Here is a 26,811-nt window from a genome sequence, read left to right as displayed (position 1 = left end):
GCGGCTCCCATTGTGCTTGACAGATTCCCTCAGGGCCGCGTGTTCTGCAGGGCAACGCCCAAGTAAATGCTCTCATCCACATCACCATTTTTCTTATACATCCAACATAAAGCAGAGATGTTAGCTTCTATGATGGCGGCCAATTGCCAGCACTGGTCGCTCATCTGTCTCAATATGTTGGATGTATAAAGTTGTGGGGATTATTTCTTAGGCGTTACCCTGCAGGACACGCGGCCTTGAGGTGATCTGTCAAGCACAGTGAGTGCAGATTACCAACGCTCTACCTTCTAAACTACATGCCCTTGAGGGCGGATGAGCATGGTCTTATATAAGGTCAAGCGTGCACCTGACCTCAGTGGAGCCAGGGCTGACCGAGGTACGGTCAGAGGTGACCACGGTGTGCTCACTTGCGGCTACCACAATATCGCTTTCGAGCTGCAGCGAAAAACATTCATCTACCCTGACATATGAGCGACTACCTCTTGAAGCCGCTGACCTTCTCCTCAAGCTCAGAAATTCTGGCATTTCTATGGACAATCTGCTCTTCGAAGCCTTTGATCTTATTTTTGAAGTTGGCGATTTCGACCTCGTTGTCCTTGCGAATAGAGTGAACTTGACTCGGAAGGATGGCAGTTGTACGATGCTCGAGTAACTTGTTGCACAGAAAGGGCAGAGAGCAGTTTCTGCAATGGCGGAAATTTCAAATTATCAACATCGTGAGCGAAGAAGCAGGGCAACGAAACTTGAGCCCTGTTGGGATGAAATGGAGTTTGGGAGTCGACAGGGCTGGGCTTGTGGCTTTGGACAGGACTTAAATTGAATTGAATCTTTGACGGCGGTGGGTAAGAGGTGACTATGGATTGCTTAGACTACACTATATACACACGGGAAAAAATCGAAAAAACTGGTGTGTTGTTGTGAGAGGATACTATGAGGGAGAACAGGGATGGGGTTAGGTGTGGAGGATGCTAGGAATGTGAATACCCTAACTAATAATTCCGGATCTGATTATGAGCCGTAATGCTCGAGTTGTACACCCCTATTTTTAAAAAGTTGGTGTGAGTGCCAAAAGGCTCTGGGTCCAAACGCCCTGCCATAGGGCTATTGAAGGACGAAAGGTGACATCTCAGGAAATGGTCTCTGTAGGCCATCGAACCACAAGGGCAAGCTTTGATTGCACTTAGATGGCGGCTGAACTTGGGCTAGGATGACAGCACTCATTGTGATGCTTGCGGAATCCATGACCAGCCACATTGCGGCATGTCCAACCCCACATCAAATCGAGACTGAGAAGGATCCGCACCAGCACGAACTTACCCTCTCACATCGAAGAAACAAGAAAATATGTTTAGTCGTTCACTTATGGTGAGACAGTGCAAGGCTGTGAGCCGTATCTGCAGCACGGCATTAGATGAAAGGGGAACCGGAAGAGGCCAAAAGAGGGCTGAAAGCGCTCGCAGCCTCGCCGACTTGCACTTCGCTTTTCTTTTTCTTCTTTCCATATGATTTTCATTCCATTATCACTCAAATCTCGAGCCTTTGGTCGTTTAGAACTCATCTGACCCTTTCGTTACACATCATCATCCAGTCTCTCGATAAATGTGCGAGGGCCAGCGAGTGCCGAGGACCGACCATCTAATCCATCATCAGTGGTTCTCTTCTCAGGTATTTATTACTTGCCATAATTCCTCCCTGAAAACCCCAAATGTTCCACAATCCTTCCGATTGATATAGACACCACGTAAACTGACTCCCAACTGGCACCTTAAGGTTCAAGCACTACGGGTCTAGCATCAACTCAACATGGCGTCAACATGGCGGAAAACTAAGACAATTTCCTAAGGACACTTTCCATACTATCGCACAATAGTGGGCATGTTGATGACATATCACATCTTTTTCATCACCAAGACCGAGAAAGGAAGCCCACGCAGGCGAGGAGCAGCATAATTGGAAACGAAGCTCGTCAACGGCAACACCGTCTTTTGTGTCAAGCCAACGCATACGCGAAACTCATGGCATCGCAGCGTGTGGTCTATGGAATTGGATTTTGGCGTTAAAAGGCCGGAGCGGTTGAGAAAAGTGCTACGGTATCTCAAAAAAGCAGTGGCCATGGGGGTCGCTCAGTGGTTGAGATGCGGCTGTAGGCGCTGCCCTCTGAGTGTAGAATGATTCCTGGCCAGTGTTGAATAGAGGACTAGGATGAAGACTGAAATAACGTAGGTTAACAATTTTTGCCTATTCCCAGTCCAATGCAAGTGAATCTAAGTGAACGTAGTTGATGTTATTCCTGCCTATATCTGGTCTAATCCACCCACACCACCGCACTCAGGCCATCTTCATTATTCGGACGCCCCCTCTGCCCAACTTGCACGCTGGCCAACAGATCACCAAGCTTCCCCGTCTCCGGATCGCGCGCAATGATGGCCACATTCGACGACGTCTGCCCACCAACCGCAACCAGCGTCCCATCGGCATTAACCTGGAAGGTCCTCGGATAAAACGAATACGAGTTAGCCAACTCCACAAACTCCAGCTCACCAGTCTCCAGATCAATCCTGTACACCGCAATGGAGTCTTGCTCCGGGCCAAACGACTCATCCGCCCTGTTCGACGCATACAAAAAGTTGCCCACAGCATGCAACTCTGCCGCCTTAGTCAACGGCCCGCCCTGCTTGCCAGGCGGATACGTCGACAAGGTTTGCGTTTTCGTCAGCCTAAGGCACGAAATCCCGTCAATATCCCACGCAGACACGGTATTCGACAACTCGTTCAGCGAGAAAAGCTTGCGCTTGCCGCTGGCTGACTCCCAGAACTTGACGTGACGTGGTCCGTCGCCGGGGTCGGCCTTTGCCTCGGAGCACAGGGACAGTCGGCCGTCCGGCTCGGCCTTGAAGATGCGAATCAGGTCAGCGCCGAGGTCGGGGACTAGCACGAACTTCCCGGAAGGATCAACATGCACTTCGTGCGGGTGAGGCGCATCTTGACGGGGGTGGGGGCCGCGGCTGGAGATGAACTTTTCTTGTTGCTGGACTCGAGCACCGCTGACTGGGAGCTTGTAGGTGGTTATGGTCGAGGGAGAGCTGCAAAGTTAGCAAGAATCTCGCCACAGGCAACAGAGTACTCACTATTCCGCCGTTGCAACAAATGCACGCCCGTCAGGGCCCCCGTACAGCGTGCCATGAACAGACTGCCCGGCCGTGCGGGCCTGCCCGGTCAATGAAAGCTTTCCATAGCTGTCGACCGAAAACTCTGCAAGAATGCCGCTGCCGAACCAGGACTCATCGAAACAGTACAAATGCCTTGTATCCGACCGAAAGTCGAGCCATGCAGGCATGCGCCCGCAGCCAGTAGCTTCTGAAGTTACCGACAGCGTGTCAGTATTATTATCAAACGACAGACTAAAAAGGGTGCCTGAAAAGTGCGATGCAACAAGGTTAGCCCCCAGCGCGCGCGGCGCCAGGGCAGCGAGAGCAAGCACCCGGAAAGACATGGTGATCATTGGTGAAGCTGTCAACAACTCCCATCTTCTTTTGCGCTTTTATATGGGGGAGACTGTCTCCGTTTTCGGAATCTCTGACGCCGAGTTCGCCAGATTGGAGCGCTTAATGTTTCGGCGCGACGATCCCCTTCGCATGGAAATAGCCGGCCCCGTGCCCCGCGGGCCATCTACCGAGCATTGACGCCTGGGGTTGCACTTTCGGAAGTCTGGATCCGCCAATCTTGCGCATAGGGCAACATAGTGGCCACTTTGCTTATTTGGGGTTGATGATGAATGCTGAAGCTTGAAGGCTGGCCCAAAGTCGCATTCGATGTCTGATGTTAGATAGCTATGTCGATTGGGGTCAGTTTCAGCCTCTTTAGCCCATAAAGTGATCGTAATACCTCTTCAAAAATATAGTTGATAGACAGAAAAAGAGACGAACACACGAGGGTAAGAAAGAGATCCGAAAGGAAAAGGAACTGGAGAATAATAAAAGAGAAGGAAAGAATGGAGGAATGGAGAAAGAAAGACAGAAAGAACACTTCGGGCGTGTTAAGTACCTCGCGCATAGTCCTGAGAACGATTCCTTGTCCTCAAAATCAACATGCCGAAAAGCCCCTAACGGTTGCCGGGCAACCTATTCAGCTTCAGGGTTCGCCGAGATCCCTCTGTTCCGTGACTTCTGTGACATAAGTGCTCCTCCAGGGCCAGTCTCTTTGAGCTCACGGACCACGAGTACGCGCGAGCGGTCCGAGATGGTGGAGATAACAGTTCTCCGCTGACAGCTATTACCGAGCTTGCTTCTTACATCAAGCGAAGCTCTGCTAGCTGTCAACCTTCCGCAAGCTCTTGCTATAGACCCCAAGAATGCCCAACAACCTTTCAAGCTGACGCAAGTTCTTCCAAGTTACTAAGCTCCCTCAGATGCTGTCGCCTTCGGAGTGACTTCCCTCACCACTTCCCTCGACGCAAGGCCCGGCGTTGGCGTCATACGTCCGTGCTGGACCTCGTCGACGTCATGGCGCTCAGACTTGCCTGCGCTCATCAGCGAGGCCCGTGTCCAGAACCGTCAAAAGCCGAGGAAGCGTACTTAAACATGCCGGCGATGGGTGTTCGCCCGATTTTGACCAGTCTTCCATCCAAGTTTTTGCAACTCTTTTTGACTTTGTCAGACAGAAATCACTCGGCGATAGTAATAGTGATACCCAAGCAAGCGTGAACTCGTCCTACGAAAATCATCATTCACCATGGACGCCGGCAGCGACTTCTGGACGGGCTCAATCGTGCGCGGCCTGCTGGGGCTGCACAACTTCCTCATCTTTGCGTCGTCGGCCATCTTGGTGGGCTTGTTGTCGTATCTACTGCACCACTCCGGCTACCGGGGACGGCACCTGATATTTGAGGAGGTTATTGTGCGTCTCCCTGCTCCCACTCTTTTTCTGTGTTCCTTTGGACTTACAGCTGGCAGGCCGTTATCACACTCTTCTTCTACCTGATCGCCATCTTCCTGCCCATTTTCAAGTCGTATCGCGGCTACATGCTGCCGCTCAACTTTGTGCTGACGTACCTGTGGATTACCTGTCTCATCTTCTCATCGCAGGACTACAGTGGCAATGGCTGCTTGTTCCACACGCCGCCGCTGTTTGGCCGCTGCGGGCTGAAGCACGCGATTCAGGCCTTCTGGATCATTGGATTGTGCGTCCTCCCAGCCCTGTTGAGTTTACTCGAGTGTTAACGCTAGATAACAGCGTCTACCTGTTCTTCAACACCATCCTGGAGGCCATGATGTGGGCCAACGCGAAGCTGCGCGAGGGTCGACGCGCGGGGGATGCCGAGAAGGGCGCCACGACCATGGCCGGCACGACGGCGGGCGGCACCAATAGTGGCGCTGCCGCTACGGCGTAAGCTCAGGGGAATCGAGTCGGTGATACCCGGGGATGGAAAGGGGATAGCAGTCAGATGACAGCCGTCGTGCTAATCATGTAAAAATACTGCAATGTTTCACTCCTTCGTATTTTAACCCAGGTCGCCTGTCCACAAATCCACTTGAAAATGACCAGATTATCCCTGCCAAAGCTGCGCTTCGCGTAAAATGACGGCTGTGACCGTTTAGATTACCGCCCCCGTTACCCCACGCGCGCGAGCCGGACCATCCCCTCGTGCTATCGCCCGGTGCCAAGACGCCGGCGCCCAAGTGGCCGGCGCCGACCCGTGCGGACGGCTACCCGATTGGGCGCGGCATACAGATTGGGAAGGTTGGCGTTCAGCGGCCCGGGGGTTTGGAATGTGGGCGCGGGTAAATGTTGTGGGCACATTTGTGTGTTTCGGGTTGCATTCGTCAGGCACAAATCTGCAGGACTCCAGGGACCAGTGGGCCGGTGGGCTGATTTGCTGCAACGCTAGAAAACGCGGGACACGCTAGAAAGCTGCTGCCGACGCTAGAATCTCAGGGGCAAGGATGATGCCTCGGAGGGGGGGGGCCATGGGGCGCAACGTGTGGTGATCGTCAGTGATCAGCAGTGTTGATCGATGCAACACGTGCGAGATGCGGCTTTACAATTCGATGCTGTCAACATGGAATTTCAACTTCAAATCTTGAGTTTGAATACCATCACCAACATATGCAAAACTGAAACATCACCATCTCTGCCGACGCGCACCCTGCGGGCTGCGTAAAAAAAAACCTCTCTGGCTCGGCTCCACCGACAGGGACCGGGCCTCAGCTCGGACGCGCTATCATCAATGAAGGATTAAGTATCATCAAAGGGCTCCCCCTCGACCGGGAGCCCGGGGCTAGTGGGCTTGTTTTCGCGGGATAAAATCTGAACGAGGGCGCTGGCTCACTTTCGTGGCGAGAAGAGAGGACGGTCAGACAGACCTCACCACTGTACCCCAATCATGTCTTTCCAACGGCTGCTGCCGCTCGGCGTTCTGGCCGCCACGGCCTCTGCCACGGCCCTGCCTCAGTTCCCCAAGCCCTACCCCAAGATCGCCCGTGATGTCACGCCTTACACTCCGCTGGGTTGCTTCGTCGACAGCGGCGAGCGCATCTTCCCACACCGCGTCATCAGCAGTCCCGACATGACGGCCGCCAAGTGCGCTGAGAACTGCGAAGGATACGATTACTTCGGCACGCAGTGGTCGTCCGAGTGCTACTGCGGTAGCGTTGCTCCAACCGTACCAGCCGACCCGTCCGAGTGCAACATGCCGTGCTCCGGCGACCCTAACGAGATTTGCGGCGCCGGCATGCGCCTGACCGTCTACCAGTTCGACAAGGCCCCCGTCAGCTACCCGGACGTGAATGGCTATGAGTATCAGGGCTGCTACACCGACAACATGTCGCTGCGTGTGCTCGGTGGTAATACCTTCGGTGGCGCCAACATGACCCTCGAGTCCTGCGCTGCCTTTTGCAGTGGCTACGGCTACTCCATCTTTGGCACCGAGAACGGCAACGAGTGCTTCTGCGGTGCCTTCCTGGACGAAGACAGCGTCAAGGTCTCTGAGGCCGAGTGCCCGATGACCTGTAAGGGCAACGAGAATCAGAAGTGCGGCGGTCCCAGCCGTCTGAGCGTGTACAAACTGCCAAATAGTAACCCTCCGTTCGTCCCTGCGGTGGTGGACGAGTTCCGCTATGAGTCTTGCTGGGTCGACGACGTCAACGACCGCGCCCTTACTTCTGTCGACTGGCGTGACGACACCATGACCATTGACAAATGCGCCGAGCACTGCAAGGACTACCTGTACTTTGGCCTGGAGTATGGCCGCGAGTGCTACTGTGCCAACGAAATTAGCAGCGGCCAAGCTGTCCCTGAAAAGGAGTGCGCCATGCTGTGCCCCGGCGATGCCACGCTCTTCTGTGGTGGTGGCAGCCGTTTGACTTTGTACAAGCGCGAGGACTGCGATGAGCCCGAGCCGTCGACCACTGGCGCTCCGGAGCCCACAGACACTGCCGTTCCGACCGAGACTGCTGAGCCGACCGCTCCCGTCACCACCACTGCCACTGCCACTGCCACTGCCGAGCCCACGGCCACACCCATCCTCGACGGCACCTTTGAGAGCGGCCTCGGCTCCTTTACCGTTGTCGACAGCGAGCTGAACCTCGACTACGAGATCACCGACACCCTGACCCACGCCGGCCAGGGAGCGCTGCTGGTGAAGAACAAGGACGAGAACATCGGCGTGCTCATCTTGGAGACAACTGTGACAGTTGAACCGAGCGCCACATACGCGTTCAGCTTGTACTACTGGCATACTAACCCCGACGCATACACAACGTTGTACCTATCCGCCGGCGGTGACGTCAACAACAGCGATGAAGAGGCCGACCTGCAGCAGAGCCCTGCCAACCAGTGGCTGAGCCAGTCCGTCACCTTCACTACGGAGGCCGATCAGACGAGCATCAAGCTCGAGATTATTGTTGGCGCTGTTGGCTTTTCGGGCAACGGCTCGCCCGAGTATAGCGATGATCTGTACATTGACGACGTTACTCTTGTTCGCATCTAAGCTTTTTGTTGGGACAGTTCATACAGACGTAGACTTCGAGGGCCAGACAAGGCGTCGTGGCACGACACCTTGTTTATGATTGTATTCGTTAATGTTAGTAATTGAGCCATTAAATCAAATTTTTTCTTTTTGCGTTGTCAAACTTGCGTTGATGCTTGCGTCGACTGGTATGCAAGCCCAACTGGTTTGGACCCAATTGAAACCCGTCAGATCCGATCGCGTGGTTCTGTGGCGCTTGGCTCGCACTCGCACTCGCCTGCCCCGGTCTTGGCATTACGACAGCACACCTCCCTTGAGGAGCAGCTACGAATCATGGAGAGGCGGTAGGGCGAATCGAGGAGGGTAGGTGTAAGGTAAATGCGTTTTTTCCGTCTCAAATGCCGAAGAAGTCGTGCTGGGTGCTCGCTCTCGCATCTCGCATCGCATGCCGCAGAGGGATAGGGCGGAGGCTGTGTCAAACATAAAAAACCAGACCCTGCTGCAGTCAGGACAACGACAACGATGAGCTAGTACAACGGCAGCAACAGGCTGAAGATCAAGTTTGAACTTCACTCTCACTATGGACCGAGTAAAGCCCATCTTCCCTCCCAGCTCGCAGTGGCCGGGCGGGCGACCAAAACTCCAGACCGTGAGTCCCTGTCAGAGCTCGTAGTCCAAACGCCCGCTGACAAATCCCCAGTTCATCAAACACATCTTCACCCTCCCAACCCTCCTTGCCCTCGGAGCCGGCGCGCAAGGCCTCCTCTGCCTTGTGCTCCCCCGCCGCTATGCCTTCCTCCCGCTCATCTTCTTCGTTCTGCGCAACGCCATCCGAACAGCCTTCAGCGTCCGTTCCGGCGACTACCACTTCACCAAGCTAGGCGTCATCCCCGGCCGCACAACCGCCCAACTGCCCAAGCCCGGCGAGTCCGAGTTTAGCGGGGTTCCATCCGACCAAGACATCGTGGTCTTCCATCTCGGCGCACGCTGCAACCATCCTCTCGGGGTCTTATCCCCCGGTGGTAAGGAACTCGGCGAACATTTCGACGCATGCAACCGCGAGTTGATGGAACGTAAAGAGGAGTTCGGCTGTCTGGGCTACTCGCAGTGGCTAGGGACCGAAGACAACGCAAACGGAACCATCTTGGCTATCTACTACTTCCGCGACATCGAGGGGCTGAATCGGTTCGCGCACGACGTGGTGCATCGGCGGGCGTGGGAGTGGTACCATGGCGAGTTTGCGAGGAAGCGAGGCTGGTCGCATATCGGTATATTCCATGAAGCCTTCCAAGTCCCTGCTGGCGCCTGGGAGAATATTTACGTCAACATGCCGCCGACATTGATGGGTGCTGCGGCGACCAAATCTGAAGATGGCTGGGTGAGGACACTGATTGAGGCTAATGGGCTAGTGTGGCGCAGTCAGTATTCGCGCATGGGGAGGAAGTAAATGGGCATATGAAGCATAGCATTTGGAACCCAACTAGACTATCATGACTGGTATCAGAGAGATGGTATCAGGATGGTATCACAACGCCGTATAACCAAAACTTTCATAGCCAACAGAGATGGGTATAGATAGACAGACAAAAGAAACATTAGGTATCATGATATCGTAACAAAGGAAACACCAAAACTTCACCCTTCATAGAGCCTTCCCCGGGAGGTCGTCGTCGAGTTCGCGCGCGACGTGGTGGTAGAGGTCCTTGTGTATCGAGTGCATGTCGATGTTGGCGACGCCGCCGTCACCGTCAAAGATGCGCGCGATCTCTTCGAGTGTCGGGCCCTTAGTCTCGGGATACATGAACCAGACGAATACAAGCTCGCACAGGTCCCAGAGCGTGTAGAAGAGCATAAAGTTCCAGTGGTTCGGTAGGCGCTCCCAGGCCAGTTTGTTGGTTTGACTAGGTAAACAGTCAGTATCATCAGTGTAAGCATATAAGGGGAAGAAGGACGGGAGGGGTGGTAGCAAGGGAAGACCTACTTTCCAATAGCCAGGAAGGCCTGTACGGTAATGTTCATAATCATCATGCCCTTGGCGCGCAAATGGAACGGTAGCACCTCGAGGGCATACGCGACAAGGAGACCAGAGAAGCCAATGTCGTAAAATACGCCAAAGATCCAGATGAAGACGAGCTGAGCGTAGCCTGAGGCAACGTTGGTTTCGCCTGAGTTTTCATAAACGGCTCCGGTGACGGTCCAGCAAGCAAATGACAAAACCATGCCGCACATCGAGATAAGGAACAGCGGACGGCGACCGAATCGATCGACAGACAACGCAGCGGAGATGGTGACAATCAGATCCAAAATAGTCTTGCCGGTCGACATGGCAAGTTTCTGGTTTTGCTTCTTGATACCGGCACCTAGGTAGATGGCATTCATGTAATTCGAGAAGAGCGCGTTGCCGCTGTACTGCGAGATGATGCCGAGGGAAACAATGATGGCCAGACGCCAGCGGTTGCCGCGGGTCCTCAGGAAGTCGCGGTAGCTGGTCGTCCGGTCGAGCTCCTTTTGGATACGAATGGTCTCGCGGATTTCGCGGAACTCGAAGTGCACAGTCGCGTTGTGCGGGTCACCACCGGCATGCCACTTGGTCAGAATGTGCAAGGCCTCGTCGTAGCGCTCCTTGTTGATGAGGTAACGCGGCGACTCGGGCACAGCCCAGATGCCGGCGAGTTGGACGAGCGACGGCAGAATCTGCAGGAGAGTGATAGACCGCCATGACCAGTCGTTCTTGATGTTGCCGGTGCCCCAGGCAATGCACGTCACCAGCAGGGCACCAGCGTTCCACAAGCAGTTATAGATGGCCGTGACTGGACCACGGTGCTGGGGATGGCAGATCTCGGTCAGCAGCAGGGGCGAGGCCATCTGCGCGAGTGAGTTGCCAAAGCCCAGGATGAAGCGGCCGCCCATGTACACTGAAAGAGTCAGTTGGGCTTTTTTTTTAAAAAAAAAGTTCACCAAGTCAGGGAGGAAGAGGGAGGAAGAGGGAAGACATACTGCCATAGCCATTACAGAATGCAGTGAGCAAACCACCTACGACCATGCACAAGCAGCCCCAAACGATGGCAGGCTTGCGGCCGAAGTGATCAGCCACATACGGTGTAATAAAGAATGACACGATGGAGCCGATATTGAACATGTTGACGAGGATGGCCAGCTTGCTGTTGAGCACGGGGTCCGCAATGCTGGGATTTTCTCGCGTCTCGGGGAAGAAGAACCAGTTCCAGCGGTCGATCTGCTGTGATGTATTGACGAGCATGCTGTCGTAGCCGGTTGTGGCCGAGGCCACCATCAACAACGTAGCGAGGCCATAAAGTTTCCTTAGATGCGGCTCTTTTGTCCAGTAAACACGTTGGAAGCGTGGGATCTCGGTGACGGGCTCGAACTCAGCCGAGGCTCCGTCTGAAATGACTCGAGGCATGGCGCTGGAACGCTTCTTCGAAGACCTCCAGGCTTGTATCGTCTTTCCAGGCTACGCTACGCAATCGAGATCTTGAGCGGTCGAGTGTCGAGCTTCGAAGGCTAAGCTTGGGCTCGCTCGTCTCAGTCGGATTTGACAGACCTAGGCACAACAGGCCTGGCATTCGACAAGATAAGAGGGACATCCTAAGTGCAGGGCTAGCCATTATGAGCCCGGCTGACTGTGCCCTGGGGGCGGCTGTCCGTTCACTCGTAGCCAGGGCCCGGGGGACCGAGACTAGAGAGCCTGGACCAACTGGGGAAGCTGGCGGGTGACATCGCAGCTGGAACCAGGAATCCAGTTGAACGAAAGAATCTTGGCAAATATCCCAGAAAACGTTTCCTCCGCATCCCCAGTCTTTTTTGCATGCTCTCAGGTGGGGTCACTCCATCTGATGCTGATCTCTCGGAAGTGGCGCCCGGGGGTTGCGGTCACCAAAAGCGAACAGGGGCCTGCAAGAAGCGTCCAAGACGTCTATGACCTGAGAAGCTAACAGCCTCAGATCGAGACTATCGCCTCGCACAGGCGTTTAGGATCGGTGACTTCGGTGAAATCGATCGTGTTCGCAAACAAGACCAAGGATTCTGGCTAACATCCTCTTGATCCCTCCCAATCCTCAGCAGACCGGAAAAATGCAACTCGCATGGTAGCCAATGGAAAGGGCAGCGGGTCAGTATGTTGGCAGCGCAACCCGGGAGAATGGCTCTGGACGGTCCAGACGGGAGGTAGCGACATTGGCGATGATATTAGGCGACCATGATTCGTTTTCGCTCGAAGTCGTCGACGCATAAAGGCTTGGCACGGGGACGGCGCATTTGGATTCGCTGGGAGTGCTCTGAGCCGTGCAGCAGCAGTCAACGGCGCGCAAGGGGACTGGTCGATTGACATGCCGTTGGTTACATGCGGACGACACGGCCTACCATGCACGCCATGCGGCGCGCAGCACCAGTGGTGGGCTGGTGGCCTTGCCTTTGCTGGAGCCTGGGGGCATGCTAGGACGTTGGAACGGCATGTGTCAGAGAATGCCCAGAAACAGCAATGCCGGGTCCCTACCAGGCCCGGTCGTCCCAAAAAGGCCCAAAAATCGGGAAGAAGGCACGTCAATCCGGAGGATCAGACCCACTGGTTCAACCTTTCGAACACCACAACCCATGACGGCGTAGCTTTCAGGGTGCATCTGTAGCGCACAGACGCCAATTTCCCAAGCTCTGCACCAGCAGGTCGCATCAAGCGTTACAGTGCTCATACTAATATCATGCTGTGTTGCCTTTGTCAGATGATTGACGTGTAGTGGTGTTGACTACTGCCAACTGTCATGTTGATGGCTTCTTTGCTTGTAGTTTTTTTTTTTTTTTTTTTGCTGGAGAGAACAGTGGGGAACTTTGGGGTCCTGCCAAAGTGTGCACCACGTGGAAAATCGGCTCGCAACCCCGGTCGATCTACCAATGAGCCCCGCGCGTGCGATGACGGGCGGGGAAATTCCCCACTGTGCCCATGGGGCGGCCGAAGATTCTGGGGAAAGCTACCTAGTTGCTGCGGCTCGGGCCCTGGACCCCTGCCCTGCCCTGGCCTGTTCCAGAAAAGGGTCATTCGATGGCACCGTCCGAGGCTCGCAATTCCAGCCAACCATCGTTGAGAGTTCGAAAAGGCTGAAGACTCAAACAACATCCGCCCGGGCACCGCGTTTCCGAGGTCAAAACCGGGTTAGCCGGTAGTGGGCGTCCGTGCTGCGCAGATGTCGGCGCGGGACGAGACAGGAGACATGACCGAGAGGGTGCGGGAGATGGATGCGATGCACAGATTCAGAATCCAGAGCGATGGAATTCCATAGCAAAGGCACAGCAGAACCAGCAGATTGGAGACGGACGGCACGGCAAACGGCATCAAGCACGGCAGCGATGGCATCACACAGGACGGGAACAGAGACGGAATGATCGTGCGTGGGAGCACCCCAGACCATCATACTTATGTGTGCTCTCCCCAAAAACAGTTTGTTTCGATAATCAATTTTCCCCAACGGTTGTTCCATTGTTCGCCAGCAGCACGGCAAAGCCCCAGTCTGGCCGCGCCTCGTGATGTTTGGTCAGGTTCGTCTTCATCCAGCACGTATGGAGTGGCCCCGTATCGCCGTCGATGATGCCCCAGCCAGCGCCAGTGCAATCTGCTGTCGACGCACAGGCGTCGATATAGGCGTCTAAACTGCCCACCTTGACGTTGCCAATGTCGACAGCCTCTCCTTCGCCGCTGTAGTCGATTCCGCACACCCGCCTGAATCTCTTTCCTCCGCGGCTATCCGTGTAAAGTGTGCCGTTGACCTGGGGGCACTGGATGGTTGCAGTGGAAGCAGGAGTTACGGAGATCGTAGCCGTGACGGTCGCGGTGCTTGGATTGTTAGTCATGTTAAAAGAGTCAAGGATTCTGGACTTACGGTCTATGAGCTGCAAGAGATGACACTGCGGCCTGGGCCAAATCAAGATCAGTCTGAACTCTGTTCAAATCTCTCTGACTGACCCCGAGACCTGCTCCAAGGCCGATAACGGCGAGAAAGAGGAATCAGAGGCTCCCGAGAATGGTCAAAGCAATGCTGCGTTTAACTCCGATGACGGTCCCCGACGACGTCTTGATGGCATTGCCGGAACTCGGGGCTTGGTATGGATCTTGTAGCTGGTGATACAGCGGGTCTGTTTGCTGAAAGCGCTCCATTCTCGATCTCCATTCCCAGAGGAAGAGATTGTCTGGAGCCCCTCCAGATGAAACCGTGAGGTCTTCCGAAATTTATCTCAACAGACATATTGACGACAGTTTAGCTGCCTGAGAATCTCAAGTCAGCATCGAGACTCATCATGTCCTCTCGAACAAAATGATCATCTGCTGTTCTTGACAAAGCATGCGGTGCGCTGAGTAAGCTCAGCTTGGCATGCTTTAGCTCTTCTGAACTCCAATTGGTCAATCGCAGGCCCAGGCTACACAACGCCCACCTGGCAGCTCCGGGGGGCTGGTCATTTTCAAGAAATTTCACCGCGAGCTGAAAATTACTCAGCAGACGCGGTCTTGGGATCGAGATCGGGCCTTGACGGTTTGGAATCTTGGGCGCAGAGTTTGATGACGGGGCTTTTGGCGAGTCCGTGCTCATTATCGTCGACACTGTCGCTGGCACTGTCAGTCATGATAGGGGTCTTGTGAAGGCTCTCAGAAATCGTTGGTCTCTCTTTCATCCGATTGTTTGTCTTTCAGCGCGATCTTCGTTATCACATCAGGCTTGCTAGCTTTCCTGCCACATCTCCCTAATTATTACCCTTTGCCCTGCGAGACTAGGCCTCAATAATGCCGCTGGTCGACCTCCCCGTCGAAATCATACATGAGATCGTGCGCCAGCTCGATCCTGCGTCGCTTATCACATTCTCGCAGACCTCTAAGCTCTTCCGCGCCATCATCGAGCCGTCGCGCCATGAATTCGAGCGTCGCCTGCTCTACCTCGAGCTGCTGCCCGAGTACGGAGGTATCATTCCAGTCTATTGCTTCCAAAATAACTCCACCGTGTCGCCAGCCTACGACAGTCCGGCCTGGAAGACCAATCGCTACGCCTGCTGTGGTTGCATGCGATTGCTCCCCCACGCTATGTTCGATAACAGCAATATCTCGCGCATGCGTCTGCGCAAGCCTTCACCTGGCAGTGTTGAGTACGAGCGATCTATGGTGACCGACTGGATGCCGGTCCCCCCTGCGGCGCGCTGGAAGGTGTATCAAGAACGCGCGAACAAAGCGCGCAGGGAAGACGAGAAATGGCGACACCTCATCACCGATGCCTACCGCCTCGAGGCCGAGCTAAACGCCGTTCAGACAGGCGACGGCGCTCGATTCGAGCACTCCTCCCACACCCAAGTCGAGATCGCTGAGTCGGAAGCCGAGAAACACCTCTGTGGCAGCCAGCGTCGCCGCCGTCGCTGCATCGAGTGCCTCTTCCAGCGCGGCCATTACAAGCGGCTCAACCCATTCTTCTCCGAATGGCATTTTGACCCCCAACAACCAGGTATCGCGAGCCGACCGGTACGCCTCACCTACATCTGGGAGCGTTGCTACCCAGGACTATTCGACTTCGATCCGCTGCCGGCCAAGGACCGTCCGCGCCTGTTTAGCTGGCCGCTGCCGTACGGTCCCTCGCTCTTCCAGTGGTGCCACTACGTCATTCGTTGTCATGAATGCGGCGTATGGCAGGAGCAGGGCGCGTTTCGGTATTGGTTCACCGACTCATTCATTCAGGAGGCGCAGCGTGACTGGGACACAAATTGGCCCTGGTCATGCGACACGTGTGAGATGAAGAAGATCGGTCCTAAGAAGCTGGCCGAACGCCTGACCCAGGCCGCGCTCATAAACATGAAGGAGGACCTCAACTGGATCTTTCATATGCTCACCTTTGGCTGGGGCATGCTATACCAAGACTTCTACGGCGAGCACAACGAACCGGCCCCCCTGCGGCAGTGGCAGGCAATCGGCAACGAGATCCTCGGAGGGCTATCGTGGACCAAGGCGAGAGACGGGTATCCCTATCAATACTCGATCAGCTGCACGGCGGACGACCTTCCCGACCTGCGCCGGCGCTTCCGCCTGTTCCGGGACTTTCTCTACCGCCCGGACGTGTACCAGCGCGTGCGGCATAGTATCTTGCAGAGCTGGTTCCAGCTGTGGGTCGAAGATTATGATAAGTATGAGAAAGTGTATTACTGGCTGCGCGATAAGATGGAGTGGCTCAAGACCGAGGAGACGCGCATGCTAAGTTATATGCTCGAGCGCCAGCCGTACCGCATTGCAAGTGGGCCGGCTGCCAGCTGGTGACGTATGTATATCTGAGGGATTTCGCTGGTTCCTTGATGAGTCCTGTCCACGGGTACTGTGTGGAACGAAGAATTGACCCCAGTAAGCAGTTACCTTAGTTATGAAGATTGGGTGAACGGAGGTCCAATAATGGCATAAAATGCCCTCCCCCTGGGAGCGAAGTCCACCCCGAGGTTCAGACTTCATCCCCATTCGTACTATTCTTTTTTTTTTTTAGCTGCTAGCTCTAATGACGGTGTTTTACTGTTGATCTACTGTCATCTATTGGCATGGCCGCTCCACCGGATCTGGGAATTCCCCCCTCTCCGCACACGGTCGATGTGTCCATCATCGACACGGGAGCCACGATCCGTGGCGCGCCGGTGCGTTTGTTCCTTACGCCGCCAATTGAAGGCCACGACTACCTCGCGGCTCCGATCTACTCATTCCTGATCCAGCACCGCACCCTCGACCGTACCCTCGTCTTTGACCTCGGCATCCGCAAGGACTGGAAGAACCTGAGTCCACCTTTAATATCGCTCCTAAATGCCCTCGGGTGGACGCTTCGTACCAAGAAAGATGTGCGCGAGATCCTCGACGCAGGCGGCATCGACACAAAGCGCATCGAAGCAGTGATCTGGAGCCATACGCACTTCGACCACACGGGCGATCCGAGCCGGTTCGAGCCCAGCACAGCGCTCATCATTGGCGGCAAGCTGCCCAAAGGCTACCCGGCCGATCCGACGTCACCAATCCTCGAGACAGATTACACCGGGCGCGAACTGATCGAGCTCGATTTCGCGACCGGCAATAACGGTCGCTACAAGCCCTTACAGATCGGCCGCTTCAGAGCACTAGATTATTTCGCCGACGGCTCGTTCTACCTTATCGAGACGCCGGGCCATACGGCAGGGCATATCAGCGCCCTGGCTCGTGTCACCCCCGATCCAGACCCCTCATTCATCTTCCTCGCTGGTGACCTATTTCATCACCCCGGTGAAATCCGTCCCAGCCGGTACCTCCCTATCCCAAGCGACATCCGACCCGACCCATTTGCGCCGGATCCGCACCCCGTTGACTGCCACTACGGCTGTCCGGGAGCAATATTTGATGAGTTGCAAGCTCAGAGGGGGAGAAGCTCCGTCGACACGTTCTATGAACCCGCCCGCATGACAGGGGCTGAGTCTATCCACGAGGACGTGGACGAGCTGCTGCGGACGGTGAATAAACTGCAGGATGCAGATGCGCACAAGAACGTGCTCGTCGCTGCCGCGCATGACGAGTCGCTGGCGGAGGTGGTCGAATTCTTTCCCAAGGGGAAGCTAAACGACTTTGCGCAGAGGGGGAGCGTGAGCAGGTTAAGGTGGCGGTTCCTCAGGGACTTCGCCAAGGCGGTTGGGAAGATGACGCATTTGCTGGGGCCAAGGAGGGAATGGGGGCCTGTGAAAGGTGAGCGAGACGAAGAGGAATAAATAGCTTTGTTGCAGGACAGATGAATTGATATGTTGCTGACCGGCTGGACATGTTGACTGGGTTTATATTTGTGACGGCTCGCTTGAATCAATGTTGGCCAACAACTGTACCCCGGAGTTTGAGCCCCATATTCTTGAAAAGTGCTCGCCGTATTTATTCCAAAGAAGTCCCGAGAATGAGAGCTAGCTAGACCTCCACGCCGCTATCATGAAGTTCCTTCTCTTTGCCCTTCCTATCCTCGCCCAGCCGTTCAATCCTTCGCCCCGGACCGGTACCGCGACTGGAACACCCCCCCGGGACCACGGCGGCTTCCTCCCCAAACGTAACGTCCCAGCGAAAACTACAACAATTCCCCCGTTAACCGCACTCTTGACTCTGTCCGGTCCCCGTCGCCGAGTCCATCTTCACACGCGCAACTTCCGGCCGCTGGGAAAATCTCGAAGGAAGCGGCATATAGCATCTCTCTGCTTCGTCGCAGGGCGGCTACCGACTCGACACGTGGTACGCAGGCAAGAACCGCACCTGCAAACTCAAGTATCTCGACAACAGCGGCAAATGGAGCAGTTGGGCCGATGTAGGAGGGGAGCTTGACTCGGTGCCGGCGAGCTGCAGTCGCAAGAGGGACAATTACCACATCTTTTGCAAGGGAACGGATGGTCAGATTTAGCATCGGTCGTACGACTCGTCGATGGGATAGGGGAGATGGCAGGCTATGGGCGAGAGTATTGCTTATTATCCCTCGGCGTGTTCTTGGGGAAAGGGTCATGCTGCTATATATGTGTCGGCGCCGGAATGGAGAGTGCTGGCACAGGAGATATGGCAATCTTCGCGGGGGATGGTACTCCTGGGAGAGCCCGGAAGGTTACCTTGACGGGCCGCCCCAAGGCAGTTAGCTGGAGAGAGGACCACACAAGCGTCTTCTGCAAAGGCGAAGATGGACAGGCCTGGCATCGCGAGTATAAGGACGACTAGTCGGCCTGGGACGATTGGGAGCCATTAGGGGGCTCACTGGACGCAGAGCCGGCCGCACGTGCGTAGGATGGGCGGATGGACATGTTTGTAAAGGGCACAGACGACGCCTGCTGGCACAAGACGTACAAGGGCGGGAAGTGGAGCAGCTGGATGAATTTGGGAGGAAAGCTTGATGAAGGGAAAGTCGCTGGACGTGGTTGCGTACAAGGGCTGCGTGGAGTTGTATGTCACGGGAGATAATGAGGTGGTGGATCAGCGCATCTCGCAGAATGAGAGCTGGACCGGGTGGGAGCACATGGGTGGCAGCGTAGAGACCAAGCCGAGTGCGGTCTCATGGGATGACGGCAAGATCGATGTGTATGGAGGTGCTGCCGACAGGCGTTGTCGACGATGCTGCTAGCATTGTTAGCATTGTGCTTGATCATGTCGATTCCTTGAGTAGTTGAGTACATATCAAGCCTTGTCGAGTCCGCCTCATATCCGATCCTGCATGTGTACGATCATCAGCGAACTCTGGTGTAGCATCATTTCTGAATTGTGACAGCCCATTACAAAACCCAGCTCTCGATTGGCTCAAGCCGACTCTCCCAACCCAATCACATCGAGCTCTGCTTATGTCGCTTGTGGTACCCTCCCTTTTTCCACTTGGCAACCGAGGGTCACGAGCAGGCAAGATCCGACAGCGAGGCTTCGGCGCATACTGCACTGCTGCAGTCATTCCTCACACCGGCTTACGGAGTGCTGGCGGCAGGCACTGGGTACGGCAGCAGTGGATGAGCCCGGCAGTAGGCGGTCGCCATCTTGAAGCGATCAACAAGTGTATCGCCAAGCATGCGGGCGATGTGGTGACGGCCAAGAATCCCACGCCCAAGCCTTCTTCTTCTGCTGCGCAATCGCTCAATCGGGAGGGCGGCTGGCGAGGCCAATCGGCTGCGGCAGGGCATCGGCTCGATACCCAACGCCAGCGTGCGCGTCCCGATGGTGCAAGTTGCACTTACTATCAGGGAAGCATGGAATCGTGGAAACTGAGAGAAGGAGGAGCCCTTGGTTCTGGGGTGGATGGAAATATCAGCAACGGACGGACTGCCGATTTTCCATCAAGAGACAATTGCATCAATCGATTCTCCATTGATTGATTGACTGACAACGATCGCCAACCTTTCCATCGCTGATCGGCTCGAGCTGACCCGAGCGCAATGACTTATGGGGCGACAGCGTTCAAGAACCCCCACCCTCCCGCGCTGCCTGCTTATCGGCTGATAAGGGTGGAGACAGGCAGATTGACAAAGAAGACAAGGCAAGTGCGAGAAAAGAAGCACACAATGCACGAAAGGAGGACAAAAAAGCTTGGCACGTGCGGGTAGCACAGCATGTACCAGCGAGAGACAGAGACAAGGATGAAGGTGGAAGGAAAGCGAGCAGGCGGGCCCCACCGGACAGAGCTTTGTGCCGCGCCGCGCGTGTGGATTGGCTGAAAGGGCTCCCCCTCTTTGGCCACCAGCGAACCAGCGAACGAGCACCCGCCCAAGCGCCCGACACCAGAGCTCTCTCTCCTCCACCACGGGTACCGACACCGAGCTCACCCACTTCCGAGCTTTCTGAGTTCACGCAGCTCCCATCTGAGCTTAGCATAGCAGCATTCGCATCCCCCGCCCAGCGCGGATCGCCATCTGCCAGCACTGAGCAACTAAGCAGCATCGCCGACACCAACCATACCAGCGTCATTTCTCCCAGACGATGCCAGACCATGCCGAGGCCGTCGCACTCGTCTGCGCACCCTGACCAGCCCACGGCCACGACGACGTCGACGCCGTCGCCGCTGCACCGCCTGCCCGTCAATCCGCGCAGGAAGAAGGTTGCGCCCGACGAGCGCAAGCGCGTGGCCACAGCGTAGGCCTAGGACCCTTCAGTGATTTTATTTTGATTGTCTGCTCGGAGTGAAAGCTGACTTTTTCTTCCAGCTGCAACAGCTGCAACGTGCGCCGCATCAAGTGCAGCGGCGAGAAGCCCTGCCGCCAGTGTGCCACGAGCCAGCGCGAGTGCCTGTACCCGGAACCGGTCGAGCGCGTCACCGTGCCCAAGGCCGAGCTGGAGTCACTGCGTCGTCGCGTCGCCGAACTCGAGAGCCAGCTGGCCTCCCGGGATGCCGTGCCGACCTTTGCCTCCTCCGACGAGCCTTGCCCCCGCCTGCCCGGCGGTATTGACGGCCGCATGCTGGCCGACCCGGCCGGCACGACCCGCTATCTGGGAGAGACGTCGGGAGCAACCTTCCTTGACACGCTCAAGGAGCTGATCAACACGGCCACGCCCTTAGCTCTCGTGCTGGATGGCCGATCGGGCGAGACGCCGGCTGGGGCAGCATTCTTGGGGTCCGTCGGACAGTACCAGACGCACGACTCGCGCCCGCTGAGGCTGCCTGACGTCAATCCGTACTCGCTACCGCCTGAGGCCGACATCACAGCCACGCTGACCGAACTGTGCTACTTTATCCGGGATGGTCACGGCGCCTTCGCCAGCGGCGGCACCCTGTTCTGGCCATTTGAGGACCCCAAGAACACGGTCGAGACGGCGGCTGTAGCTGGGAACGGGTCGACCGACCGGCGGGCGGCCCTAGCGCTCTGTCACATGGCGCTGGCCTTTGGTCGGTTGCTGCGTCTGCGCGAACCGGGCAGCGTCGCTGACGGGCAACTGGGAGAGGACTCGTTTGCGCGGGCGCGCCTGCTGCTGGGCAACCTGCTGGACCGCACGACGTACACGACCAACGACATTGCCGTATTGGCGCTCATGGCGCTATACCTGATCGAGAATAATCGGCGTGACGCTGCCTATGTGGCCGTCAGCAATGCCATGACCATCAGCGTCATGAACGGCCTGCATCGCGGATCAGGTACCCTGAGCGAGATCGATGTGCGCACTTTCTGGACTGTTTATGTGCTCGACAGGTGAGTTTCTGTCTACTGGTTGGTGAGCTTTGCTGAGAGTGTAGGTGGTTGGGTTGCGTTATGGGCCGACCGCCCACGATCCCGGACGACGCCATTACATTGCCGCTGCCGCGCGAGTGCCCGTAAGTTCCCCGAGTCGGATGTCTGGAGGCATTGAGCGAAGCTGATAATCACAGTGGGCTGCCCTCGCCGGCTGGACTGCGCGCGCATATCGAGCTGTGCAAGATATCCGACTACATCGTGTACAGCAGCTACCGCGCCGGCGGATCGGCCAACAAGGCCACGGCCCACGTCGACAAGGCGCTCGAACTGCTGCGCAAGTGGCACGCCGCCCTGCCGCCGGCGTTGTGCCTGCCTGACCCACTGACGCTGTTCCCGCCAGATCCGTTCACGCAGGCCGCCTTCACTGGCGAGCTGTTGAGCGGCGCGGAGAATTTTGGCCAGGACCGCGCCGCCTGGGCCCTGCACATGAATTACAACCAGGTGTGTTCCACATGTCTCTTTGTGTCCCAGGCTGGATCTCTGACTAACTCCTCAGCTCGTCATCCTCTCCGTCCGCCCCGCAATGCTCATGGCCGTGTGGAAAGCCATCGCCAGCATCGTCTTCAACATCAACCAACCCTTCGACATCGAGAATCATCCACAGATCGAGCCGATCCGGGCCTGCAGCGACGCCGCCCGCCGCAACCTGCGCCTAGGCCGCTTAATGCGCCTGCGCAGCCCGCGCCAAAAGCTCCTCCTGCAAGACCTGCACAACATCTTCAACGCGGCCGTCATCCTGACCATGCACCAGATCGTCTTCGTCAACCTGCGTACGCAGGATCTCGACGACATCAACTGGGCCGCCGACGTGTTTGAGTCGGAGGCGCAGACGGGCAGCGAGTACGCGCGCGACTGTGAGCAGGTACTCAGGGACTTGAAGTACCTGTGCAACCAGCTGCGCAATCCGATTCATGACCCCAACATGAAGCAGGTGCTGCTGTCGCAGGAGGGCGTGCTGCGCGATTTCCTGCCGCCGCCTGCGAATGGCGAGACGTCAGCAGCGACGACGGTGGCGAACGGTGGGCAGCAGATCGCCGCAACACCCCCTCAAGCTCCCCCATCTGCAAAACAGGGCGACACGCTGTACCAGCGCGTGCGCGCCATCTACCAGACGCTGGCTTGCTGGTGGAAAGCCGACTATATGCAGTTTTACAATACGTTTCTTTCGTAGTTAGTTAGATACCAGGCACCTGTGCTGCAGCAGACTATTTCGCTTTTAGGAGTTATTTTTTTGTTCTGCTTGCTTGCTTGCTTTCAGGGGAGCTTCCTCTCTCTGTCATCAGCATGAATGATGATGACTCGGATGATGAGAACATGATGATGATGCTGATGCTGTTGTCACAAGTCCCCAAAGAATCGCGTTTCCTCCTCCAACAGCCTGTCTGCGTGCTGTGCGATGTCGTGCACCGTCCATTCGCCACGCTCCGTGATGTAAACATCGACAAGGTCGGCTGGCGCCCATTCGAAAAAGACGTTGTGGATTCTGAAGTCTAGGTTGGCTCCAGAACAAACTCTCGCGCTGTTGTACTCGTGTCGCCATGCCCGTCGAAGCTGCTCGGGGTCGTTGTTCTCGACGACGTGCTCTTCGGGCTTGCCTGGCGCCACCTTGTCGGATTCGCCCAGCATGACAGTCTTGACGCCAGGGGAGATGTGCTTCGCGCTTAGGAGGGTTGGCAGCGTGCCAGTCTTGTTGCTGACTGCCCCTGACGAAGCGATGCGATCAGCCCCGATGACTACGACATCAGCTCCTCGGGCTGCCAGCGCCGCGCTTGCATCTGTGTAGAGCGTGATGCTGTGATCACCCGTTTTCAATTCCTGCGAGAGCGAACCAGCCAGCGAGACACCTTCAAACAGTGGCCGCGACTCGAGGATGCGCAGGTCGAGCGTCAGTCCAGACTGGGCTGCTTTCAGAAGGCCAGTGCGGATGGTCGAGCTCTCAGACAAAGTCAAAATGGACACCTTCTTCTCGGGGAACGTTCTTTCAAGAAACCCCGCAAACGCCGTAGCGACCTTCGCAGCCGACTCCTTGCGTGCCTCGAGCTGAGCGTCCAGAGCCTTCAAGGCAGCCTGCCTGCTCTCCTTCAGGGCCGACTCTACAGCAGCCAAACCAGTCAACAGAACACTCGTAATGGCAGCGCTCATGCTCTCCCGTCCATTCTTGCACAAATGCCACGCGGCCATTCTCAGCTTCGACCAGACGTCATCACTCTCCTCCAGCGCCTGCAACACCCCCTTCAAAGTCAGGAGCGCTGCATCTGCAAGCTGCCTCGCCCCGCTCTCGTAATCGTTTGCCAATTTTTCCAGCCCCTCTGCAAGAATCTTGCCCGCGACTGGGCCCAGATCATACTCAAACCACACTCTCCTTAAGCTATCCGTCAACCGAGGCACACCATTCAACGCCCTGCTCTCTAGATTGCGGATCGCCTCGTCTGGATCGTGCCAGCCCCAACTTTCGTGCTCCCAGTCGATGCAGATGCGTTGCTCGTCAGCTGCGGGGGAGTTCAAGCGGAATAGGAATGGATAAACGGTCCATTCGCGACGGAGGTCGTCGTCACGGAAGGTGAATGGTTTGCCCCGGCGGTGGAGGGAGAGAGCAGGAGAGGCAAGGGTCGTTTCCTCTCGGAGCTCGCGCCAGGCTGCTGAGAGTGGGGAGGGGTCGGAAGGGTCGATGGAGCCTGAGATTGCCGCTAAGTGGTGGCTACGGCGCAGGGCTCAGCGCTTATTCTGGTGAAGGGTGTTGTGCAGAGCTACTGGTGAAGCCGACAGGAGTGTGGGTAACGGGTGATGATGATGATGAGATGACCTACCGATAAGTCGAAACCTTGTCACTGCGCTTGAAGAGCGCGATAAGGGGGTGTCGACTCTCGTCGTACTTGAGAATGAAAGACGAGACGACAGAGCGCTTCTTCCAAACGCCTTCTGTGCTCATTTTGCGGAGAGGGACGAGATTTCGTAGACGATGCATGAGGAATCGAGGATGATAGGTGAGATGAGGAAAGTGGTCGGATCGGCACTCGGCAAGTGCGACTGGAGCGTCTTGGGCTTGGCATTGACGGCTTGACAGCTGTCAACAGCTGGCTGAGTTTCCCCGGCGACTGTTCCTCTCCTTTTTCTTTCTTTTACGATATCAACTTTGCCGTTGGTGACGAAAAAAAAATGCTAAAAATAAAGAAGTTCCGTTTAGTTAACGAATATAAGCTCGTCTTAGCATGGATCAAGCAATCTAGTGCTTCCGTTACACTGCGTTGCTGCAATGTTGGTGGTCGGAGTCCGGACAATATTCAGGGGCTGACTTGACCGGTTGCACCTTCAAAATCACTCCTTCCCCTGAGGTTCAAACTCCATCCAACGGTTCTCGAGAGTTCTTCTCTGCAACGTGAACCAAAGGCTGAAATGCGTCAGAAAGCTTTCTTCTCCCTTTTAGGGCCAGCTTTGGCCCAAGGCCCTCGCCTCAACATCACAGCCCTCACGTCCCGCGACGGCTACTCCGTCCTCGAGTGTTGGCAGCTCTCCTCCATTCCCATCGATGCCATGTCCGCGGCTAATTACGCCATCGGCAACACTACTGAGGCAGTCTGGTCGCGCATCGAACCCCGGACAACCGTCGGCGAGGCGTGGGCACCTCACGTTCAGTAAGCCTCAGTGTTTTCATTTGGCCAGAGGACAGCGCTGACCAACAGGTTGTCAATAATCTTGAACGGGCTGATTCAGATTACCTCGCCTGCGCCGTGTTCGCCACAGGGGAGGGTTTGTGGGGTGTTGGATGGGGATCAGGGACGGCCGGAGACGAAGGTCGCGTATGTCATGCCGGGGACTGTGAAGAGTTCCGTGCTTATTGCTGGGGATCTGAGGTCAATGAGCACTGTGGCAGGGCACTTCACCGAATTTCCGAGTAATGAACCTACGATCTTGGTGCAGATACCGTTTGTGGGGGATCAGGTGCCGGAACATACAGTTTTGTATGACGGGCCGTGTATTTGAGTGCATGTTATGTTTCGGGGTAAGCTCTCAGGAGGTGAATGGACGGCCCTTGAAATCGCACTAGTATGACCGGCCATTTATTTTCCGTATTGAACAGATCAACGCCACTATTACTTTGCTACATGATTGCCCCTCAAACTGGTTGACCCTAGCAACCTGACGAGCTCTCTGCTCACAAAAAATAATAAATTTTCCTGCACCTGTACCCAGCCGGCGCAGCACCAAACGAATGGTCATCCTTGTACCCTTGAAAGCTGCGGTAGCCGTTGCGTCCCTGGCTGTTAACTGTCAGCAATCTTCACTACTAAGACTGGAGTTGTAAGTTTATCAGAAACGTACCCGACAAAAGCGTAATTGTCCTTGCGCTACGCATCCTTCAAAATGTTCCACCTGAATGTGACCCCCCTGCCGAACGTACAGCTCTGGTCACTTCCCTCCCAGATCCAGAAAACCCGGCCTCGACGACTCCTGCCTGACACAGTACTCTGGCCGATATACTCGTTACTGCAGTCTCCGTCGTTGGGGCAGTACTTGGTCTATGTTAGTCCACAGATTATGCATTCACGGGCGGTTATAGCTTACCAGAGAGACCCACTGATGTTGTCATTGCGGTCGCAGTTCACGAGGTGAACGCCCTCGACGGCGCGACAGTCGAGGACGGTACCGTTCGGTGAGATCAGGGAGCCATCAAGTTGGATGTCAGGGGTCGCGGCAGGAGCAGCGAAGGTTTGGCTGGCGAGCAGGCCAGCGAGAGCAGCGAGCCTGGTGAGGGTGACCATTTTGTCATTGATGGAAAAGAATGAAGGGATTTCTGTCTGTAGATTTGTTTGCTCTTAAGGCGTCAATATCCGGAGAATTGAACTTGTGATGATGACAGAGGACTCGAGCTGTATTTATGCGTTGTAACTTTTTCTTAATTCGATTCCAGCCATGATGTCTTGATGCCGTCCATTCTTGGTAATTTCGACTACCTACAACTCTCTAGACTGTTTGACATGGGCTATACGGTAGCACGTTTGTATCCTTGCTGTTCTGGTTACAGGCGGTATGTTTGTCGAGTCGACGTTCGAGATGAGTCAGCTCGTCATAGCTCCTCAATTAGCCCAGGATCTTTGACAGAGAGAAAGGGCTCCAGTGTCGCGCATCAACAATGCCACATAGAT

At 55.8% G+C, this 26,811-nt stretch overlaps 13 protein-coding genes across 13 annotated transcripts; 8 read left to right on the top strand and 5 right to left on the bottom strand.

Moving 5' to 3' along the window:
• Positions 1-2,305: 2,305 nt before the first annotated feature.
• On the bottom strand, positions 2,306-3,493 carry CTHT_0040250 (uncharacterized protein; the record flags this gene model as incomplete). Its single annotated transcript, XM_006694372.1, has 2 exons — positions 2,306-3,083; positions 3,174-3,493. The coding sequence occupies 2 exons, from the start codon at positions 3,491-3,493 to the stop codon at positions 2,306-2,308; spliced, it is 1,098 nt and encodes a 365-aa protein (XP_006694435.1).
• Positions 3,494-4,731: 1,238 nt separating this feature from the next.
• Positions 4,732-5,784, top strand: CTHT_0040240 (uncharacterized protein; the record flags this gene model as incomplete). Its single annotated transcript, XM_006694371.1, has 4 exons — positions 4,732-4,896; positions 4,953-5,179; positions 5,233-5,385; positions 5,598-5,784. The coding sequence occupies 4 exons, from the start codon at positions 4,732-4,734 to the stop codon at positions 5,782-5,784; spliced, it is 732 nt and encodes a 243-aa protein (XP_006694434.1).
• A 598-nt stretch (positions 5,785-6,382) lies between these two features.
• Positions 6,383-7,987, top strand: CTHT_0040230 (uncharacterized protein; the record flags this gene model as incomplete). The annotated part of the gene is made up of 1 exon (XM_006694370.1): positions 6,383-7,987. The coding sequence occupies one exon, from the start codon at positions 6,383-6,385 to the stop codon at positions 7,985-7,987; it is 1,605 nt and encodes a 534-aa protein (XP_006694433.1).
• Positions 7,988-8,546: 559 nt separating this feature from the next.
• On the top strand, positions 8,547-9,413 carry CTHT_0040220 (uncharacterized protein; the record flags this gene model as incomplete). Its single annotated transcript, XM_006694369.1, has 2 exons — positions 8,547-8,615; positions 8,667-9,413. 2 exons carry the CDS (start codon positions 8,547-8,549, stop codon positions 9,411-9,413), a joined length of 816 nt encoding a protein of 271 aa, XP_006694432.1.
• Positions 9,414-9,608: 195 nt separating this feature from the next.
• Positions 9,609-11,387, bottom strand: CTHT_0040210 (uncharacterized protein; the record flags this gene model as incomplete). Its single annotated transcript, XM_006694368.1, has 3 exons — positions 9,609-9,867; positions 9,948-10,881; positions 10,964-11,387. The coding sequence occupies 3 exons, from the start codon at positions 11,385-11,387 to the stop codon at positions 9,609-9,611; spliced, it is 1,617 nt and encodes a 538-aa protein (XP_006694431.1).
• A 2,042-nt stretch (positions 11,388-13,429) lies between these two features.
• CTHT_0040200 (uncharacterized protein) lies at positions 13,430-14,593 on the bottom strand (the record flags this gene model as incomplete). Its single annotated transcript, XM_006694367.1, has 2 exons — positions 13,430-13,808; positions 14,463-14,593. 2 exons carry the CDS (start codon positions 14,591-14,593, stop codon positions 13,430-13,432), a joined length of 510 nt encoding a protein of 169 aa, XP_006694430.1.
• Positions 14,594-14,750: 157 nt separating this feature from the next.
• On the top strand, positions 14,751-16,259 carry CTHT_0040190 (uncharacterized protein; the record flags this gene model as incomplete). Its single annotated transcript, XM_006694366.1, has 1 exon — positions 14,751-16,259. The coding sequence occupies one exon, from the start codon at positions 14,751-14,753 to the stop codon at positions 16,257-16,259; it is 1,509 nt and encodes a 502-aa protein (XP_006694429.1).
• A 269-nt stretch (positions 16,260-16,528) lies between these two features.
• CTHT_0040180 (uncharacterized protein) lies at positions 16,529-17,710 on the top strand (the record flags this gene model as incomplete). Its single annotated transcript, XM_006694365.1, has 1 exon — positions 16,529-17,710. One exon carries the CDS (start codon positions 16,529-16,531, stop codon positions 17,708-17,710), a length of 1,182 nt encoding a protein of 393 aa, XP_006694428.1.
• A 208-nt stretch (positions 17,711-17,918) lies between these two features.
• On the top strand, positions 17,919-18,378 carry CTHT_0040170 (uncharacterized protein; the record flags this gene model as incomplete). Its single annotated transcript, XM_006694364.1, has 2 exons — positions 17,919-18,033; positions 18,221-18,378. The coding sequence occupies 2 exons, from the start codon at positions 17,919-17,921 to the stop codon at positions 18,376-18,378; spliced, it is 273 nt and encodes a 90-aa protein (XP_006694427.1).
• A 477-nt stretch (positions 18,379-18,855) lies between these two features.
• On the top strand, positions 18,856-22,838 carry CTHT_0040160 (uncharacterized protein; the record flags this gene model as incomplete). The annotated part of the gene is made up of 6 exons (XM_006694363.1): positions 18,856-19,006; positions 19,245-19,730; positions 20,063-20,573; positions 20,645-21,625; positions 21,802-22,108; positions 22,164-22,838. The coding sequence occupies 6 exons, from the start codon at positions 18,856-18,858 to the stop codon at positions 22,836-22,838; spliced, it is 3,111 nt and encodes a 1,036-aa protein (XP_006694426.1).
• Positions 22,839-23,005: 167 nt separating this feature from the next.
• On the bottom strand, positions 23,006-24,596 carry CTHT_0040150 (uncharacterized protein; the record flags this gene model as incomplete). Its single annotated transcript, XM_006694362.1, has 2 exons — positions 23,006-24,365; positions 24,475-24,596. 2 exons carry the CDS (start codon positions 24,594-24,596, stop codon positions 23,006-23,008), a joined length of 1,482 nt encoding a protein of 493 aa, XP_006694425.1.
• Positions 24,597-25,060: 464 nt separating this feature from the next.
• CTHT_0040140 (uncharacterized protein) lies at positions 25,061-25,303 on the top strand (the record flags this gene model as incomplete). The annotated part of the gene is made up of 1 exon (XM_006694361.1): positions 25,061-25,303. One exon carries the CDS (start codon positions 25,061-25,063, stop codon positions 25,301-25,303), a length of 243 nt encoding a protein of 80 aa, XP_006694424.1.
• Positions 25,304-26,226: 923 nt separating this feature from the next.
• Positions 26,227-26,427, bottom strand: CTHT_0040130 (uncharacterized protein; the record flags this gene model as incomplete). The annotated part of the gene is made up of 1 exon (XM_006694360.1): positions 26,227-26,427. One exon carries the CDS (start codon positions 26,425-26,427, stop codon positions 26,227-26,229), a length of 201 nt encoding a protein of 66 aa, XP_006694423.1.
• Positions 26,428-26,811: the final 384 nt, after the last annotated feature.

Source organism: Thermochaetoides thermophila (assembly GCF_000221225.1).
Source record: "Thermochaetoides thermophila DSM 1495 unplaced genomic scaffold scf7180000011817, whole genome shotgun sequence".
NCBI classification, from domain to species: domain Eukaryota; kingdom Fungi; phylum Ascomycota; class Sordariomycetes; order Sordariales; family Chaetomiaceae; genus Thermochaetoides; species Thermochaetoides thermophila.
Note: the sequence above shows the minus strand (reverse complement) of the source record. Positions and strands in the feature narration are given on the sequence as shown.